The sequence below is a fragment of the Mus caroli genome, unplaced genomic scaffold (assembly GCF_978045245.1).
Source record: "Mus caroli unplaced genomic scaffold, Mus_caroli_1 scaffold_6, whole genome shotgun sequence".
Classification (NCBI taxonomy): domain Eukaryota; kingdom Metazoa; phylum Chordata; class Mammalia; order Rodentia; family Muridae; genus Mus; species Mus caroli.
The window spans coordinates 1776310-1794903 of NW_028227261.1; the positions used below are offsets into that span (position 1 = coordinate 1776310).

Here is an 18594-nt window from a genome sequence, read left to right on the forward strand (position 1 = left end):
CATTGCTCAGGTGTGCCTAGTGTGGGCACCTGCATATTGGTGTATACAAGTCTTCATTCAGAGGAAGGAAGAAGAGACATTGAGAAGGGAAGTCTTTGCAATTTTATTTTGTTGTGGAATGGAAACACACATACACACAGACACAGGCACACACATACACATATACCTTTCTTGAAGTCCTGAAATTAGGTACCATCTATACTGGTACAAAGCCAGTGTTGTCTGCTCAAGGCCCAAACCTCTGGACTCCTATTGAGAGACTCTACCTCATAAGTGTCAGATCATAGGTCACACAGCTCTTGAAGGACGGCCAGATGTGTGGGCACAGTGAGGACAGAACCACAACAGCTGCATCCCACTGTAAGCAACTCCTTCATCTGTGGTGGAGCAGAACTGACTGGGTGGGGAGCTACTTACCTATATCCGTGGCTCAGTGTTATCCCCACAGTAAGCCAGGCCCCTAAACAGCTGCTTCAGGACAGACATCAATCTGAACTTGTGCTTAGGAAAGGCCAGAACTGCCTCAATCAGCCCCAGTGATGGCAGTCTCGCAGGACATAGAAACACCAGTGTTCTCCCTTTTCCCAGTAGCTCAGGTGCCCACAGGAACAACGTCTCACAGCTCACTATGAGTGGAACCTTCCTGCTCAGAATTCAGATCTGCCAAGAAGTGCTGAGGGAGCTCAGTCTGGTAGAGCTCACTCTGCAGTTTTATAAACTAATAAAATGTAGAGGCATCCAAGGGGAACGTGGAAATGTCATCTGCATCACGAGGCTTTCTGGTGAGCCACCTGGAGTCACATCATTCAACCAGGGGTCTCGGCATGGCTCCTTATGTGGTTCTTTGCTGAGGTGTGTGTGCTGCGCAGGGTCTCACCCAAGACCCCTGAAGCAGCAGACAGGCAGCGCTCTTATCTGAGATCTGGCCCATCGTGGTCGGCTCTGTGTCTCTCTGAGAGACATAAACAGAAACGCCACTTGGCTAGGGCTGCCTGAGACATCTTTCCCTCCACAATGTTCCTTTTGGCATCTGATTAGAAAAAAAATCTTGCAATCAATACCCAAAGTTGGATTTTGAGATTTTCTGCAGGATTGGGCTTGGAGCATTTAATAACAAGGTTCCTTACTGTACTCACCCTCTAAATTTATAACAAAAACAAATATTTCCCCTTCCTGACGCAGAAGGCCATGCCAACGGCGCGGAGGAGCCTGGATACAAGGGAGGAAGCAATTGGATCCGCTTAAATGCCACAAACATAACCCCCTGGCGCTTCTTAGCAAGACCAGGTCCCTTAACGGGGACCCCGGGGAACAAGAACATTCCGGCTAATCTCCGACCACTTCTCCTAATTGTATGATGTTGCGCGCTAATCAACAGCCAATGCCCTTTCTCTGTAAGACCAAGACAAAGCCTCAAATTACTAATTACACAAATACAGTGTCTTTTGCTAATTGGATTGGTTAATGTTAGTTCATAAAGCTCTTTAAGGATAGGCAGTGTGGTATGAAAGAGGCAATTCATACGTTTAATAACAGGCTAATAACTGTCAGCAATGAATAATCAGCCGTTGTCGCGTGTGCAGAACGTCCTGCGCTCGCTCTTTCCAGCTCTTTGCGTGTCTGTTACAAATTAATGCCTTCGCAAGAGCCAACTGGTGTGGCAAGCCCCTGTCTCCTGCCGCTTGCGTTCCCACCTTGCCTCTGGCCTATGAGCCTTGGAGCACATGTCTGGCCACAAACCTGGTGGCCTCCTGGGGAGTGGTTCTCCTACATAAAATGGAGCCCTGTTACTACTTTTATTTATGAAAGAGCTGGGTGATTAGGGGCAGGATTCAGGGTCCTGCGTTCTTGTCCTGAGGCCACAGGCTAAGCTGTTTTACTCAGTGACCCTGGGCAAGCTCCCCGACCTTCCCAGGCCTCAGTCAACTCAGCTGGAAAATTGGGTAAAAAGATTGTAGTGGCCCTCAGGCACAGAGCTGCTGAGTGAAGCAGACCAGACTATGGGCAGCCACCATGATCCGGTCTGCCTTCCTCTAGAGAAGTCAGTGCTGAAAGGACTTTGGGGCCCAAATATCTGGTTGGTAAAGTCCAAAGACCAAAGTCCCCAGCCCCTTGTTCACACTTCACAGTCTCGTGGGGCCTCAGACTTAAGATCACCATAAGGTACTAGAAAAAGAAGATAAGCTAACCCTGTTGTGAGAATCTTCTAGGTGTGCCAGAGGATTTGCAAGGGCAACCGAAAGCTATCACCTGGAAGGGGGGGAGGGGGGCTTTTCCTGTTTGTAGCTAAGAAGCTAATGCAGGGGCAGGAGAGACGGCTCAGCTGTTAAAAGCACCCAGGGGACCAGGGTTCAATTCTCAGCACCCACATGGCTGCCCTCTACTATCTGTAACTCCAGTGCCAGGAGTTCTGCCACCCGTACACAAACATACATGTAGGAAAAACACCAATGCATTTGAAATGAAAATAAATAAATAAATAATATGTTTTTAAAGAAGTTGGTGGAATCTGAGTGAATCAGGTGTGTCCCTCTTCCAGTCTGCTTAGAGATGTGGGCTTCCCTCTGTACCCCAATTTTTCCTGTCTTAGCTGTGTCTGTGTCCATCAGGATTGAGCTTTAGGACAAAAGAGAATCTTTTTACAGGTCCCACAAAACACTAAGTGTGCTCTGGGGATGAGAGGCAAGCGCAGGAAAGGAGGTAGAGTATTTGTGCTCGTGAGCTTGCCTGGTACTGGAGCCTTCTGGCTTGCTCTGCAGAGGTAACTTGGGAAACATAGCCCTCACTAACCATGATTTAATTTTTTAAATTTCAGCTTTCTGCCAACACAAAACACTGTGTTCAGCAGAATGGGAACTTTGAATTCTGTCCTTTGTCATTTCCTGGCTCATCCACACATAGTATGACCCTTTCTTGCGCTGTGGGGCAGACACAGCCCCCAGGATGCCGGGAGATCGCCAGGGAGACAGACAGCTGGCATTCTATAGTGAGCTACGGTATGCTGTAAGCTGGGATGTTCAGAATGTGAGGTGTAGCCAGTGCATTTCCGATTCGTGATATTTTCAATCTAGGATGTTTTCCCAGAACATGACCCCACAGCAAGCCCAGGGGCATCATTGTAACAGCTCATAGTAATTAACACCATTAGACCAAAATAGGCAAAATGGGCTGTAAAGAGGAAAGGGAGTTTTGCATGCCCTTGCTGTGGCCCCACTGCAGGCTCCCAGAGGGGAGAATAGCACCAAGCTGAGAGAGGAGTCACAAGAGAGGCAGGAGCAAAGCCTAGAGGATCTTTCTTGGTTTCTTCCTCCAGCCCAGAACTTAAAAGATGCAGCTGGCCCAAGTGTGGAGCCACCCCAGGTGGAGGCAACCTGAGGCTTGAAAAATATATGGCCCTTGATGGCTTCAGGTATCCTGGCTCAGATGCCCCTCACCAGAGATCTCTTCTCATTAGACCCTGTATCCATCCAGACTCACCTAACCTCACTCTTGCACACATCTCCCATTTCTTCCTGCACAGAGTGTTCTGGGCCCTCACCCCTCTGGCCATACTTCCCAGACTCTCAAGATTCACAGTTGGGCAGACTTCAGCCGTTCTTTCAGTCTTTAGAGGAACAAATAAAGTGGGTGGCCAAACAAATGGCCAAAGTGGCTCCAGGATCAGAGTTTCAAACCATCCGTGTTTAGCACAACTTTTTCTGTAGCTGAACCCCGCCTCCCCTGGTTCAGGTGCCCTTACTGGATTGGATACATTGTTTCCATCAAGTCTGGGGGAGGAGCTCGGTCCAGCTGGCTGTAGAAACAGTCACTTCCCTGGAATACAAAGGTGGCAAGAGACTGTGCTGCTCTGAGCCAAGGAGAGAAGAGGCTGACATATTCCTCAGACATTTGTTGTCCAGTGTGCCCTATGCAGAGGACCTAAAGGTCGGGCATGTCACAGGTGCCCCAAGCTGGTCCTCCTCTTGAGCTGACGGGTCATTCTGTCTACAGATGCTGATCCTGTCATGTTAGCTGGCAGCCCCCACTGCAGTAGGCCACAAGGTGAGATGCCTGTGCAGAGCAGATTTCATTCAGACCCCGAGGTCTGTGAACTCAGCAGCTCATTTGGCTCTTTCCCACCTGTGCCTTCTGACTCTGGCACTGGCGATAAGCCAGGGAAGGAAGGATGAAAGGGTCTTGTCTTTTAAGAACTAGAAAGAAGGGAAGGCTGCAGGCATGAGTGTTTTCCCAAGGCACAGGGACAAGAGGATGTTTCTAGAGAGCAACAGCCTTCCTTCATGAAGCATCAGGAAACAGGGAAAGGTGACAGAGTAAACGCCACCTCCCCCGGAACATGAAGGCCCTGGGTGTGTGGTTTGTATCAACTGTCTATGCTTCTGATGCTGTTGATGAGTTTCTAGGCAGGAATCCTAGTTCTTTGCAGCAGCCTGAGATCCCCCTGGACCCCCTGCAGGGTTGCCGCAAAATGAAACTCACAGGGAACACTTGCATTTCCCCATTGACCTCTCCAGATAAGGGTTGAGAAGGGACAGATAGACCTGTTGTAACTCACTGCAGCAACCTGGTGTGCAGAGGGTCAATTTGAAAGTCACTCCTGATCCCTGAGTGTACCCAGGGCTTCCTGAGACTTGTTTTCAGAGAACAAGAACCCCTGCCTCCTAGTTCCACAGCCACCTGGGCCAGAGTCCTAACCAGTTCTAATCTCTGGACTAAAAGACCTGCCTGAGGAAGGAACCTCCCTCCCCATCTCAGAGGTGGCTTACTGTCCTAGAAGGTTATGTGACTCTGGTTGGGATTTTCTTTGTGATAGTTGTTTGTGCTTCTCTCTGTTGGAAAATGACAGACAGACAGATCCAGCAAGAGAGAGAAGGAATGAGAAAGAGGGACAGAGAGGGAGAGAGAGAATGAGAGGAACAGAGACAGAGATGGAGAAAGACAGAGAGGGAGAGAAAGAATGAGAGAGAGAGAGACAGAGACAGAGAGACAGACAGAGAGGGAGAGAGAGGGACAGACAGACAGACAGAGATAGAGACAGAGGGGGAGAAAAATGAGAGAGACAGACAGACAGACAGACAGAGACAGAGACACACAGAGACAGACAGAGATAGAGACAGGGAGAGATAGACAGAGAGGGAGAGAAGGGGAACAGACAGAGTGAGACAGGAAGAGAGAGACAGAGAGGCAGGCAGATAGAGAGGGAGAGAGAGAGGGGAGCAGAACCATTTCAGACTACTTCCAATTTCCTACCTTAACTCAGGGGTGCCTGCAGCTGAGAAGGTCCTGTTGGGTGGGTCCCAGCAGCTGCTGGCCAGATCCAGTGTCCCACAGCAGCCCAGACAAGGCTCCTGATCCATCCTTTCCCACCGTCCCAGAGAGGAAGCCCACAGGCAGTGCGAGCTCTATCCTAGGTTGTTGTTGCCTCCCCCCACCTCCCGAATAGGATTTTTGTCTTTATCACTCATCACTGGCCATTCTGTGGTCAAGGGATAAGGCTCGATGACCCACCTCCTCCCTGCACCTAAACAGACCATGGGCTGAGTTAGGTCTGTGAGCCATAGAGTGTTGATGACTCTTGCCCAGGGATGAGGTAGCCAGGATGGCTCTATTTCTTTACCCTGGGATTGGATTACCTGGTGTAGATTAACCTCCCCAGGGCTTGGTGGTTTTAGTGCTAGCAGTTGCAGAAGCAGGTCTCTTTGGTAATACTAATACAATAGAATAATAGTCAGTTTCTCGAGTGCCTTTATCAACCTGGGCAGCTTCAACTCATTTTCTAGCCTATGTCATCCCATGCCACAGAGGCAGACGAGAGATCTCAAGGCCATCCAAGGGCATGCGTGTGCAGAGAGTATCACTGGTCTTGGGAAGGACAAAGTGACCCTGAGCCAGGTGCCTTGCCTCAGCCTCTGAGCCTCTCCCAATTCTGGAGGCTCCAATACAGGAAGAGAGAAAATACCTTTAGTGTCCTGGGAGCCTCTGAAGACAGGCAGTCTTAGGGGTGCACTTGAAGTCCAACAGGACTGGACAGCCCTGCAGAATCCCTTAGCATTTTTTACCATGCTTTGTCCCAAGCAAGGACAAAAGCCAGGCACATGAGTTCATTTGGTAACTGGAGGCAGGGTGGGTGGGGTGAGACAAGCAATCCTGCCTTTCTCACACCAAAGAGCAGATTCAAGCCCCAGGGCTCCTGGCTACAGCCACAGTCTAGTGGAGTCTGCAAGATCCCTGAGACTGGAGCTTCAGAGCCATGCACAGAACACACACACAGCTGTTCCTGTAATTGGGCCCCATTAGGAAAGTGTGCGGTCTTGTCTGGCGGCCGCTCTCAGCCTCCCTCTGCCCCCTAACACAGTGGTCTCAAGTTAGCAATGCAGCTGTGACTAAACCCAGACATTTGAAGCTCTGCCACCCTGTCCCCTTCCAGCAGATTGGAAACATCGTTTGTGAGAGAGATGACAAAGTTCCTTACACCCTTTCCTATTTGTTTCTTCAAATGGAACCAGTTCCACAGAGACCAAATGAGATAACAGCCCTGTGCAGGTCCTGTGGAGTCTGCAATGTGACACTGGACATGTGTCCCAGCTTCTCTTTGAGCTTCTACATTCTCTGGCATGGACTGAGATGTTTACTGAGAGCAAGGAGCAGGACCCAGGAGTGCCCCTGAGACAGAACCTCATGGCCCTTAGTCTCCTTGTTACTTTGTTGCAGGTGGGAATGGAAATAGTGGTACCCTAGCCTCCTTGGTTGCTACTTTATGAAACTCAGAAGTGTGCATGGGCAAACTGCTTGTAAGAACCAGAGTGTGGTAAATCCAGGTGGGAACATGATGAAGGGAAAATAGGACCAGATTGGGGGGTTGGGGGAGCATTGTAAAAGAACACCTGTGGTGGTGGTAATCTTTTCATCTCTAGAATTCACTATAGTCCCCTTTTCTCTTTTAGTGTATGTATGCATGTTCATGGTGGTTGCAGATGCACATGTCTGCACTGGCATGCAGAAGCTAGAGGCTGACATTAGGTATTTTCTCTGGCCCTCCACCTTAGTTTTTCAAGCAATCTCTCACTGAACCTTAAGCTCACTGAGTTGTCTACACTGGATGGCCAGGAGATCCCTCTGTCCCTCTGCCTTTCCAACACCGGAATTACAGGTGAATCCAGCTTATTAAGAAGATTTTTAAAGAGTGATACGTATGCATGTATGCCCTTGTGAGTTTCTGTGCATTTATATGCATGTAAGTGTCTGGGAAGGTCTACATCTTTGGATCCCCGGGAGCTGGAGTTACAGGCAATTGTGAACTGCTTAAATATGGGTTCTGGGAACCAAATCTGAGTTCTCTTGCAAGAGCAGTGAATGCTCTTAACTGCTGAGCTATCTTTTCAGACCCTGTACCCCATATTTTTACATGAGTGCTAGGAATTTGAACTCAGGGCTTTAAGCTTAGGCTTCAAACACTTTGCCAACTGAGCTAGAGGTGGCAGCAGTGGTGGAGTCGGCAGTGGCAGCTCCTCCTCTTCCTTCCCTTTCTTTTCCTCCTTCTCTTCTTCCTCCCTCTCCCCCTCTTCCTCTTCCTCTTTCTCCTTCTTTTCTTCCTCATCCTCCTCTTCCTCCTTCTTCTCTGCTTCCTCCTCCTCCTCTTCCTCTTCTTTTTCTTCTTCCTCCTCTTCTTTCTCCCCCTCTTCCTCTTCTTCCTCCCTCTCCCCCTCTTCCTCTTCATCCTCCTCATCCCCCTCTCCCTCCTCCTCATCTTCCTCCTTTCCTTCCTTCCCCCTCCTCCTTACAGGATCTGGACTTGTTTCACTTTGGTGCACTCCTACCTCCAGATAATAAATAGCCCGTCAAACCCCAGTGAGAAAGTTATGTCACAGCCCCAGAGGAGCTGAATGACCAGGGGTCGAGCCCCTAGGGCCTCCATCATAGGAGATCTAAGAGCTTTCTCTTCACTTATGATTATTAAAGATCGCCCTAACAAACAAGCCATCGATAAGTGGGGTCAGGTTGAAGTGCATTAATATAATTCTATCAATATCAAGGTTATTTCTGTAACTAGAAAGGTTGAAAGTAAAAGACAAATGTTTGTGTGGAGCCATTAGTCAGTCTGATGACTTGTTTTTCCCACCAAGGAAGCAAAGGCCCTCAGGAGACAATGAGGCTCAATGTCTATAGGACCACTGTGGGTCTCTATGGTGCTGCCATCATTAGGACCTTTGTGGGTCTCTATGGGGCTTCCATCATGGATTCCAGGTGGCATCTGTGGCAACCGCTGTCCTGCCAGCCTGGGCGGGAAGAAAGTTGTCTGATAATCTCATCCGCTTAATATCCTTGTGTGTGCTTGGGGGATTTCCAGAGCTCTCTGAAGTAAGGTGAGAGAATGACCACAGGGTCCTGGAGTGTGACCGGATGAGCTCCCTCTGGGTTTGTGATGGATCACGCTTAGAGTTGGTGCAAGCAGTGGGAGACTGAACAAGGAAGGAGGCTTGGGTGTTCCTGTCTGCAATTGGCACAGACATCTGTTCTGAGGGCCGGGAGTGCAGGTTAGCATAGAGCACTCTCTTAATGTGCTTCCATTCCCAGCATCAAAACAAAACAAAAAACAAAAAAAAAAATGAAAGGAAGACAGGAGCAGAGGCAGAAAGGAAGGAAAGGGATGGGAAAACAGAAGGAAAGGAGAGCGAAGGAAAAGAAATGGAAAAGAAAGGAAAAGGAGAGAGTCAGGGAAAGAAGGGAGAGAACAAGGGAGGAAGAAAAGGCGGGAGAGAGGAGTGAGGGAAGGAAGAAGAAATGGAAGGAGGGAGAGAAGGAGGGAGGGGAGGAGGGAGAGAGGGGAGGAGGGAGAGAGAGGAGGAGGGAGAGGGAGGAGGGAAGGAAGGAAGGAAGGAAGGAAGGAAGGAAGGAAGGAAGGAAGGGAGGGAGGGAGGGAGGGAGGGAGGGAGGGAGGGAGGGAGGGAGGGAGGGAAGGAGGGAAGGAGGGAGGGGAGGAGGGAGAGAGGGGAGGAGGGAGAGAGGGGAGGAAGGAGAGGGAGGAGGGAAGGATGGATGGATGGATGGATGGATACAGGGAGGCTGTCCTGGTGCAGAAAGGTTTCAGACAGCACGGAGCTTCCCTTACTTACACAAATTAGTCTCTTGGAACTTGCAAGAACATTTACAGCTAGCTACCTTCCGTTTCCTGTCCAAGTCTGAATACTTCAGATTCCTCCTATAAATGCCACATCATTGAGTTCACCCTGGGCCCGGTGTAATGTCTGCCAGACTCACTTGTGCCCCTCTGTCTGAATGGTTAGTGCTTTGCGGCAAGGGAAGACCTTGTTGTATTAAGTGTTCTTATTACAGAACATCAACCATCATGAGCCTTTGGAGGTCACCGAGGCACAAGGTGGAGTATGTGGTTATGGATGTGAAGAACATGGTGTCTGCAAGCTCACTGTGTGCATGGACCCCCAGTGTGGCTTTTAGACTGCCAGTCGGGTGGCCGCTGAAGAGTGTTTCCATGTACCCACTGGCCATGTCTGACACACTGGAGCCTCCACTCCGTGAAGCTCCCATCAGGTGCCTGTAGGGCTGCTTCCGTCAATGCTGTTGGCAGTGGCTTAGGTTCCAATGGTCCCCATCAGTGTCCAGGAGTGGCTGGTATCACAGATCTAGCCCATGACTGTTTAGTGTCTCTGGGGCCTCGTGCCTGGCTTGTCTCTGCTTCTGGATGTCTTCTCTGCCTGTTGCCTTTGCCCTCTGGTGGGGCGACCAACTGCTCCAACCAGAACAGTCTAACCTCTGCTAGCCTTCACTGGGGTAGGTAGGAGCTGGTAGAAAATTGTAGGGTAAGAGTGAAGACGGAAGAGTCAGGATCAAGAGTCAAGGTAACTTTCTGCTCATTTGAAACTGACATCTCTCACCCTATGCCAAGTGTCCAGCATAGGAAGGCAGGGCATCTCTGATCAGTTCTGTAGCATCTGAGGTGAAGTGCCCACCACTCACTCTAGCTCCTCACCTCCTACTGATTCTGGTCCCTTCTAGTCCTAGTCCTCAGCTCACTGCCTAGGAGGGGAGGGGCATGAGAACCTACCAAGCTAGACTCACCAATCTCCCCTTCCTGGGCTACAGCCTCTATCTAGATCCCTTGGTGGCCAGGAGTGCCTTCATAGACTGTGAGGCCTCCTGACTCTTATCAGCCTCCAAGGAGGACAGAGAGAAGGGTTGGGATCTCCAGAGCCTGTTGTGCTGAGGAACTCTTAAGCTGACCAGCACCTATGAAGTGAAGCTGAGCAGAAAGGCTGCCTTCATGTGTCGGGAGGGATCACAACCTTGCAGGGTGGCCCCTCCTTAGGGGAGAGCCAACCCCTTGATTGGAAAGCTGTATACTGAATGAGGCTCAGGAAGCCCTTCATTGGGCCAATCTGCATATGCCCCTCTCTTCAAAAGGACAGCTTTAGGGTTGGGAAGTCTGAGAGAACTCTTGCACATACCCCCCAAAGAGTGGCCAGCCCAGGCCTGACCCTCCTTCTGGCCTGCTGAGGATGGTGCCGGAACATGTTAATAGGCTAGCCTTTAGGTGGCTGGGAGCAGAGGCGGATATCTTTCCCATCTGGTCCTTTTTTTTTGGGGGGGGGGTGAGATGTTTCTATAGAAACTCTGTGCTAGCAGATGCTGGGTGACCTGAGGTCATAGGCCAGGGCTAGACCACACCATCTTGTTGCAGTATCCCTCAGGGGAGGAACTACCCATCACCACCACCTTTGCTGCCTCTCTCGGGGCCCTCACTGGACTCACGGCAGGGTTCACAGTATCATCCTCTGTCCTGACTCCACCCAAGTGCTGTGCAGATGTGAGAAGGCTCTTTTGCCTCTGTGTGCTGTTTCCTTCTCAGGAGAGCAATGACATAAGCCCTGTGACACAAGTCCTCAGCTCAGCAACCAACTCAACCCGACCCTTGGCTTTCCTCCATCTGACTGTCTGATGGTGACCCTCTTGTCTCTTAAACAGCCTCCATCTCTAGCCCCAGGAAAGCTAGACAGATTCTTGTTAGTAGTGGGGCGTCAGGCAGGTGGGACAAAGTGCACCCTAGCACACCACACACAAGGTGAATGAGAAAGTCACCTGACTCTCAGAGCTGACCAGGGAAGCTAGCGGCAACCAAGAACAACATGGATACGCAGCCGCCACCCCTACAGGCCTTCCTTACTCCCTGCCTCGACCATCTGTCTGTCCCAGCTCCATCTCTGCCACCTGTCACACCATCAGTGTCCACTTGTATTTGCTCTCAGTAAAACCCAGCTCCCTGAGCCAAGACGCCAGGCCTTCCCGCCAGGCAGCACCTCTGTCTCTGTGGGAAAGAGCTCTCTACTCTGTTCCACCTTTGCTGGTTCTCAACTCCACTCCATCCCGGCTCACCCTCACCTCAGGATCCCTAAGTCAAGAGGAACCCAGACTCACTGGCCCTTACCCAAGGCTTTCTCTCTTGTTAATGTTCCGAGTGTAGCGAAGGAGCGACTGTTTGGTGTGTTATGGTGTGGCTCCAAGTCACTTTCTGCTAGCCAGTGTAGACAGAGGTACTCCATGAGTGCCCACAGATAAGGCTAAGAAGGCATAGTAGCCCGAGACAGACAGAGACCCTATAACCCGTGTATCTGATCCGTCTGCAATAGGCAGCCACAAGCACTAGGCAGCCTCTTCCGGATGAGGTGTCCCGACAGTGTGATCACACACCCAGAACTGCCCGTGAACAGAGTGTTCTTGGATCATCTGAGAGCAGCCAACCCGTGCCCAGGTTCTGGGTCTGCACCACTGTGCTGGCCAGGCAGCACAAGACAGGCCTGTGCCTGAAGGAAAATGGTTGGGCAAGCAGCTAAGACCCACTGGCCCCAACAGGCCGTGAAAGAGGGCCGGGCACAGCCCATCCAAGTCATGATGGGTATGGGATTGGGGTTCTACCACACCCTTCACGGGGAGTGGGTTTCACGGGAAACTTCTGAGAAAATCACCACCTCTCCTCACACAGAGCTAGAGACCAAGTGACCCAGGGTTTTTGGCCAAATAGGAGGGCTCTAGAAAGTAAAATGATGTCAGCATTCTCTAGGGACTGGTCTCTCAGAAGCAACCCCGGAGGGGAGGATGGGGGTGGGAGATGCCCCTGAGGAGAAGAGGGCTGGCTGAGTGCAGACAGGCAGACAAGCGTGGAGACCTCTCTGCATTTCAGGGATGGTCCTCTGCTGCCTGAAGTCCTCTGCTGCTGTGCTAGACTGTGTAAATATTTTTCTTAGGAGGGAAGAGAGCCTCCATTCATTAGACAGCTCTTGCTTGTAGGAACTGAGAAGTATCTGTTTAGGCATAAAAGCTAAAAACAGTGTCTACTGCTCTTAAAAAAAAAAATCATTTCTGCAGCTCAAACACCGCCAAGCTGTTTTTTTTTCTTTTTCAAACACAATAAATAAATAAATATGACCCCACTCTCCCAGCTGAGAGCTCAGGAGTTTGTGTCAACATGGCCAGATCCTTTGCTCTGGAAGCCAGTGCTGGCCTGGGGATTCAGAACATCTCCGGGTTCCCACTAGAACTGCCAACGGGAAGTGTCCCAGTTCAGCACTGGCCAGCATGCCAGCTACGGGGAGTGTCCCTCTCCTAGGGAGATCCGGACAGGCGTCAGGTGTGGGACCTATCAGAAGGGAGCCTATCACATGGCTGTTTTCTTCAAATGTGTCTGACCCACCCTCTCTGTCCCTGAAGAGCCCATGTGGCCCACACTCTGATGCTCCCTGCCCTCAGGCCATCTCCTTGGCTTTCCCTCTCTGCTTTCCCCCTGACTGTTTCCCAGTGACCAAGCCTATTTGTTGCCACCCCTGGGCTCTCTCATGAAGGAGAAGTGTTAGACAACCCAGGAGATGACCAACTTCTGGTGTCATTGTGGTCTCCCTCGATGGGGCTCCTGTACCCCTTAGAGCTGGCAGAACGAATGTCCTGACTGTAAGATGCTGGTATGGGAAGAACATTAAGGGTGAACATTACTCTTTAAGAACCTCGTCTCCCAGACTTTGGCGACAGCTCGGTGGTCAGTGAAGCGTTTTCTGCACAGATAGGAAGACCTGAGTTCAGTCTCCCAGAACTCCCGTGTAACGAAATCCATGTGTGGTGGTACATATCTCTAATCCCTATGCTGGGGAGGTAGAGAGAGGATAAGACCCAGAGCTCACTGACCAGCCAGCCCAGCAGAGTTAGTAAGTTCCAGGACAATGAGGGACTCTACCAGCAGTATCCATTAGTCTCAAAATGCATGTATGTATATGTCCTGTCATCCAGAAAGAGGCAGCTACTGACAGCACGAGGTGATTCCTCTCCAACAGCTACCTGGGTTTAAATCAAGGTAGCCCCATGTGGTCCCATTCTTTAGCTTATGAGCAGAAAACCCTGCTGTAAGGGTGGGCCCCCGAAGTGGTCAACGCTGCTGCTGACAGAGGAGGTCAGCAGCCACCATTCTGTATCTCTGCCTATATTGTCCTCCTAACAACCCTGAGCTCTGGAGCCCACAGCCTCCTCCAGTCAGCAAGCAAGGCTCAGAGCCAGAATAGGATGCCTGGGAATCTCCGTCATCGCCCCCTTAATACTATCACAAACACCGTTCCCCTCTCCCCATCCAGAAGAGATCCTACAGTCAGCTTCCTGATAGTTCTAGGCTTAGACAAATCCCTGGATCCAGAGAAAGGACTTCAAAATAGATACGGAAGAAATATGGACTACAGAGACATGGGCTATGTGCAAAGACCAGGCAACTGCGCAAAGCAAGCTGGAACCATGCTCCCAGTCTGGCTTGTCTGGCTTTGGAGTAGCCTTGTGTTGGGACCCCGCTGGCCTCCTCTCAATAAGTCTGCTCCCAGATTCTTTGAAGGGAGAGACGCCTTCTGGGATCCATTTGTGACACCAAACAGAAAGTCAGCCCCCTTGGGGGACATGCCAGAGTTTCAGAGCTGTGAGCCTATGAGATGCCTGTATGTATGTGTGTACTCTTCACCAACCTCTTGGAGAACAGAGGGTATTTATTTTAAGAGTCAAAAAAGATGTTTTGAGCAACCCCACTTAGCTAAATCCTGGCACTGGTACCCGAGAGAGAAGCTAAATGCCGCAGGTCAAACCTCGTTTTTTTGGCTAAAATGTTCAATCAAAACACACCTAATACTTCTGCTGGGGTGCGGGGGAGACATTGAGAGCCTCGGGCAGCCACTGCCAGCGATCAGCAAGCCAGCAGTGCGTACGCCGAGGCTGAGCTAGCAACATAAAGAGGGTTTTCAGTAAACGGCAGACCAGTCAGGGAGGAAGCCAAGGCTGAGAGGCTCCGGAGTGCGTCCGGCGGTTTCTCCACCCAAGGTCAGCCGCGGGTGAGGAGGCCTCATTAAAGATATTTCTACCTGGCAAGGCTGGTATTAAACCAGATCCCAGCTCAAACCTTCCCTTGCAGGAGGGCTCTGGAAACTCATGAGGTGCCAGCTTCCTCTGAGGGTGTGATGCTCCGTGCCCCAGTGACTAAAGAAGCCTGCCATGTGGTACTTCCTGATCCTTAGCAGATCACAGTGTGTCTCAGTCCAAGCTTGTATGCCCCATAGCTCAGTAAATATCTACTCAAAAGTATGTGTGAAGAGGCCAAGGAACAGAGCCCCAGCCCCTGACCCAAGGCCAGCCCGGCCCTGTGACCTAGGAAGCACAAGGCTGTTTGTTCCCTCTTACTTGGTGACTCTTGAAGAGTTTGGGATTAGGTTATATGTGTCCCTGTGTGTGTCTCCATCTGGTTGCAAACTCTAAGGTAGGTAGGAGCCATTGCCAAGGCTGTGCCGACTCCTCTGGGAGTGAAGGAGCCCACAACGACATAGCAAATGGGTTATCTTATCTCATTTGGCTACTTCTTAGCTCTGGTGTAATCACACTCATCCATTGGAAACCAGTTTCTATTCCACTAAGTTCAAGGATGGCAGGCAGGTTGGGAGAAGGCTGTGCGGCCATGCACAAGCCGTCTTGCTAGAGCTGCTGAGCATATCAGCCACTCTTGCACAGTGTGAAGCAGGCTTAGATCTCCAGACACAAGCCTTTTCCTCTTAGAAGGAAGGAATCTCTCTTTAAAAAAAAAAAAGTTCCCTCAGAGACAGCCATATACTCCGGAATGGTGAATGCGATCTCGAGCAGGTGATAAGCCCGTCCCAGGGAGCCCTGTTGGCTGCTGGTGCCCTTGCAAGGATCTGAAGCTTGACTGAGCACACAGAGAGCTAAGCAGGCAGAGCTATGCAAAGGCACAGTTCTGGCCTTGGCTCCACATTTATCAGTAACACAGGCTGCAGTTTTCCTGTCAGGAGGCTTAGCTGGGACAGGAACACCCCCCTTACTCTTAGAGATTCCTTGGAGATGGGGTGGCCCATCCCTTCCAGTAAATCCAGACAGCCCCTCTTTCTTGAAGTAGCAGAACAGCCAGAGGCACCTCATACCCCACCCTGTATCCCAGTCCTCTTCAGTGTCAAGCACTGCGTTGACATCGGTGTGTTGGTACAAGGTGACTGTGGAATGCCACCAAGCAAGCTCCTTAGACTGGTCCTAAAACATCACATGGTCTCCTGTGACCTGTCTGCTGACAGGTTCAGCAAACACTGCACACTCTCAGGGACTTTGAAAGCAAGTGTGAGTGTGTGTGTGTGTGTGTGCACACGCGCATGCGCATCTGTTCCCCTGAAGCTTGGGACCCTAAGAAAGGATCCTAACAGAGGAGTTGACCAGTAGAGCATCCAGCAAAGAGAACAGGCATCTCAGGATTCCTCATGCTCTGTGTCAGTACAGGGATCTCCATTCAGTAAGCTAATGGGGTTTGGAGATATGCACTAGGTTTGGGACAGTGCCTGCTCCTTATTGAACGTATAGATAGGACACAGTTTCCACAAGTGGCATCTTCCCTATGGCTCCTCACTACCTGCCTGTGTCTCTCCTTCTCAGTGTAAGGCAACCTTTACTAATTTTCTCCTTCTGGCCGAAGACAGACCATTGAAAGCTAAAAGAGCTGATGGCCTACCGGAATGGCACTCACCCTACCCTGGGTGGGCTGCAGCACAGAACTACCATTCTGCATATATTTAACAAAGAGGTCTCCATCACTGCTGGGAACAGCATCCAGGGTACAGATTTGGATAGCAGGAAGAGGCCTCCTAGGGTAAACTTTGCCTCCAGTGCATGAGTGGAAAAGGGCCTTTCTAGGTAGGGTTCAGTGGTCAGTCTCAATGTATCCTCCTGTCTAGACTTATAGGGTCCCCCCCACATCCCTGACTTTGAGAGAGGCGAGAAACCATAGGCGGTGCATAGGCACAATGGTTCACAGCTAAGCTCCGACTGGCTTCTGTGGCTGAATCCAGCCAGGCTGAGCAGAGCCCATCACTGGTCCCTGACAGCCTCCTCTGGAGGCCTGAGTCTTGCATGGCGTTCACCTTGCCTTGCTTCAGTCTTGCTTAGAGTCACTTTCCAAACCACACTTTCAGGATTTATTAAAAGAAACATCATAAAATTCCCAATGGGTTAGAATTTCCCAACATTTAGAATATGACCTCTTGTTATTACAGCTGAGCCCAGGCAGAGCCTGTTTGGCACGCTACACTTTGGTTCCCTGTCCGGCCTGCACAGGCACACATGGGCACCTCAGGGAAGTGTGAAGGGAGGGAAGGAAAGCCCTCAGGCCTGACACCACTCCTCATTGTATTTTTCAAGTATGGTTTTCCATCTTGGCTCCTATTTTCATGGAAGTGACATTATAATTTACGAACATGAGTCTATGTGCTTCCAGCCCAGAAGGGGAAAAGAAAGTCCGTTCTCTACCACTCCTTTGTTGTTTGTCGCCAGTCTGCTTAGCTTCGGCACTTCACATCTGGTCACTGACATGCCAGCCCTCTGGAGCGGGGCTGGCAGCTTTCTGAGAGGATATGTGGAGTAAGATGCCACAGATGTGCAGACACTAGCGGAGGAAAGCTCTAAGGGAGGCTCTGGATCCAATGCTGGGGGGTCTCCCTCCTCTTCTGCCAGATGTGTCTGTGAGGCTCTATGCTACTCACAGCTGGATAGGGAGGGTGTTCAGAGGTCCACCAGGCACCTTCATGATGCTCGGCACCAAAGCGAAGAGGTGCTCATATATACCACAACAAACCTTCTTCCTCCCCAGCGCATGTCATGTCATTACAGAGCAGTGACATTCTGCTGTCTCAGACTCAGATGGAGTCCTGTGTTGTCCCCTCTGTATCTGCTGTCTCCTAAAGCAGAGCAGAACTCATTTTCCACCCCCACCCCCGAGCTCTGCCTCCTAAGCCAAACTGGAATCCCAGGAGGTCAGGGCCATGCCTGAAGCCTAACTCACCCTTTAGGGCTGGGCAGCCCGGAGCAGAGCCATTTCTACACATGGCTCTGCTTGGGTTTCTGGCAGAGCTCGGTCTGCTGACCCTTTCAAGGTCTGAGCTCCCTGCTTGATGCAATCACAGGTGGCCTGCCCTGAGATGCTGCGATGCTAGACCTCAGTCTGTGAGGTGGGGGTCTGACACATAGACCATGGGTTCTCAACAGGGCAACACCACAGACCCAGGCAAATGGAGGACTTCCGTTTAGCATAAGGGCATTAAGCAGATGATCAAGGACACACAAATTCACTTTGCTTTTCATGGTGGATGTGATGTGACTAGCTATATGAGTCTGCCACGTGAGGGAGGAAAGGGCTAACCTGGTCTACCTATAATTGTAGGTTAGCCCTTTCCTCCCTCATGTTGCTTCAGGATATGTTATCACAAACTAAAAAGTTTTCCATGAGATCTTGCCTTTGTCCTGGCAGGGACATTGATCTGCCCATGGTTCAGAGCCCTCTGAAGCTTGAAGGCAATGCCTGTCAAGTCACTAACTGCCCTTTCCAATTGCTTTGCAGCAGATGCTGACGGATACAGAGGTGTCATCCCAGGAGAGCTGCATCAAAAAGGTAGGCAAACACAACCTCACTGCCTTCACCCCACTTTCATGCACTTCCTGGTGGGACGACTGTGTAGTCTCCGTTTTTCTGAATTACAGGGGACAGACACAGTCCAAGAGCAGAGTGTTATCGCATGCGCGCACACACACACACACTATATGGATGCTGTTAGGGGAGACCCTCATTTTCACGATGTGACCAAGGGAGTGTCACCTCACCGAGCACACCCAGCTCTTGAGAACAGAGGAGAACCCAATGCCCGTGAGAATGGCTACAGGCTATTATGCAGACACATGGAAACCAAATAAAGGCAGGTTGTGTTTATTTAACTATCTTCAGTGGATACTCACATGAAAAGAATACCGGGGTTGGGGGCACGGATTCAACAGATCCTTGTGTGGTGCTCTTAACTCCCAAAGAGGGCTCCAGCGTCACTTTAAGTAAGCAAACCATTAGGCAAGAGAAAAGGCATCAACTGGGTATTGTCTACACCTTTCTGTATAGTGATGGATCATAGCGCTGGTTGACAGATATGGCTCTGAGAGACCCACAGACACACACACACACACACACAGAGAGAGAGAGAGAGCTCTGCAGAGGGAAGGACCCAGATGTCCCAAGGACATAGGCAAAGGTGCAAG

The 18594-nt window shown here is 50.6% G+C and overlaps 1 protein-coding gene across 5 annotated transcripts in view; it reads left to right on the plus strand.

Annotated features, from left to right (window-relative positions):
- Window positions 1-18594, plus strand: part of Prdm16 (PR/SET domain 16) — a 320426-nt gene that overhangs the window by 142253 nt on the left and 159579 nt on the right. For 3 of the 5 annotated variants that reach the window (XM_029476235.2, XM_029476241.2, XM_029476236.2), the window contains exon 3: window positions 17912-17962. In XM_029476235.2, coding sequence (XP_029332095.1) covers window positions 17912-17962 — 51 coding nt within the window. The remainder of the gene's footprint in view (window positions 1-17911; window positions 17963-18594) is intronic. The other 2 variants (XM_029476238.2, XM_029476240.2) reach the window with 1 other exon arrangement.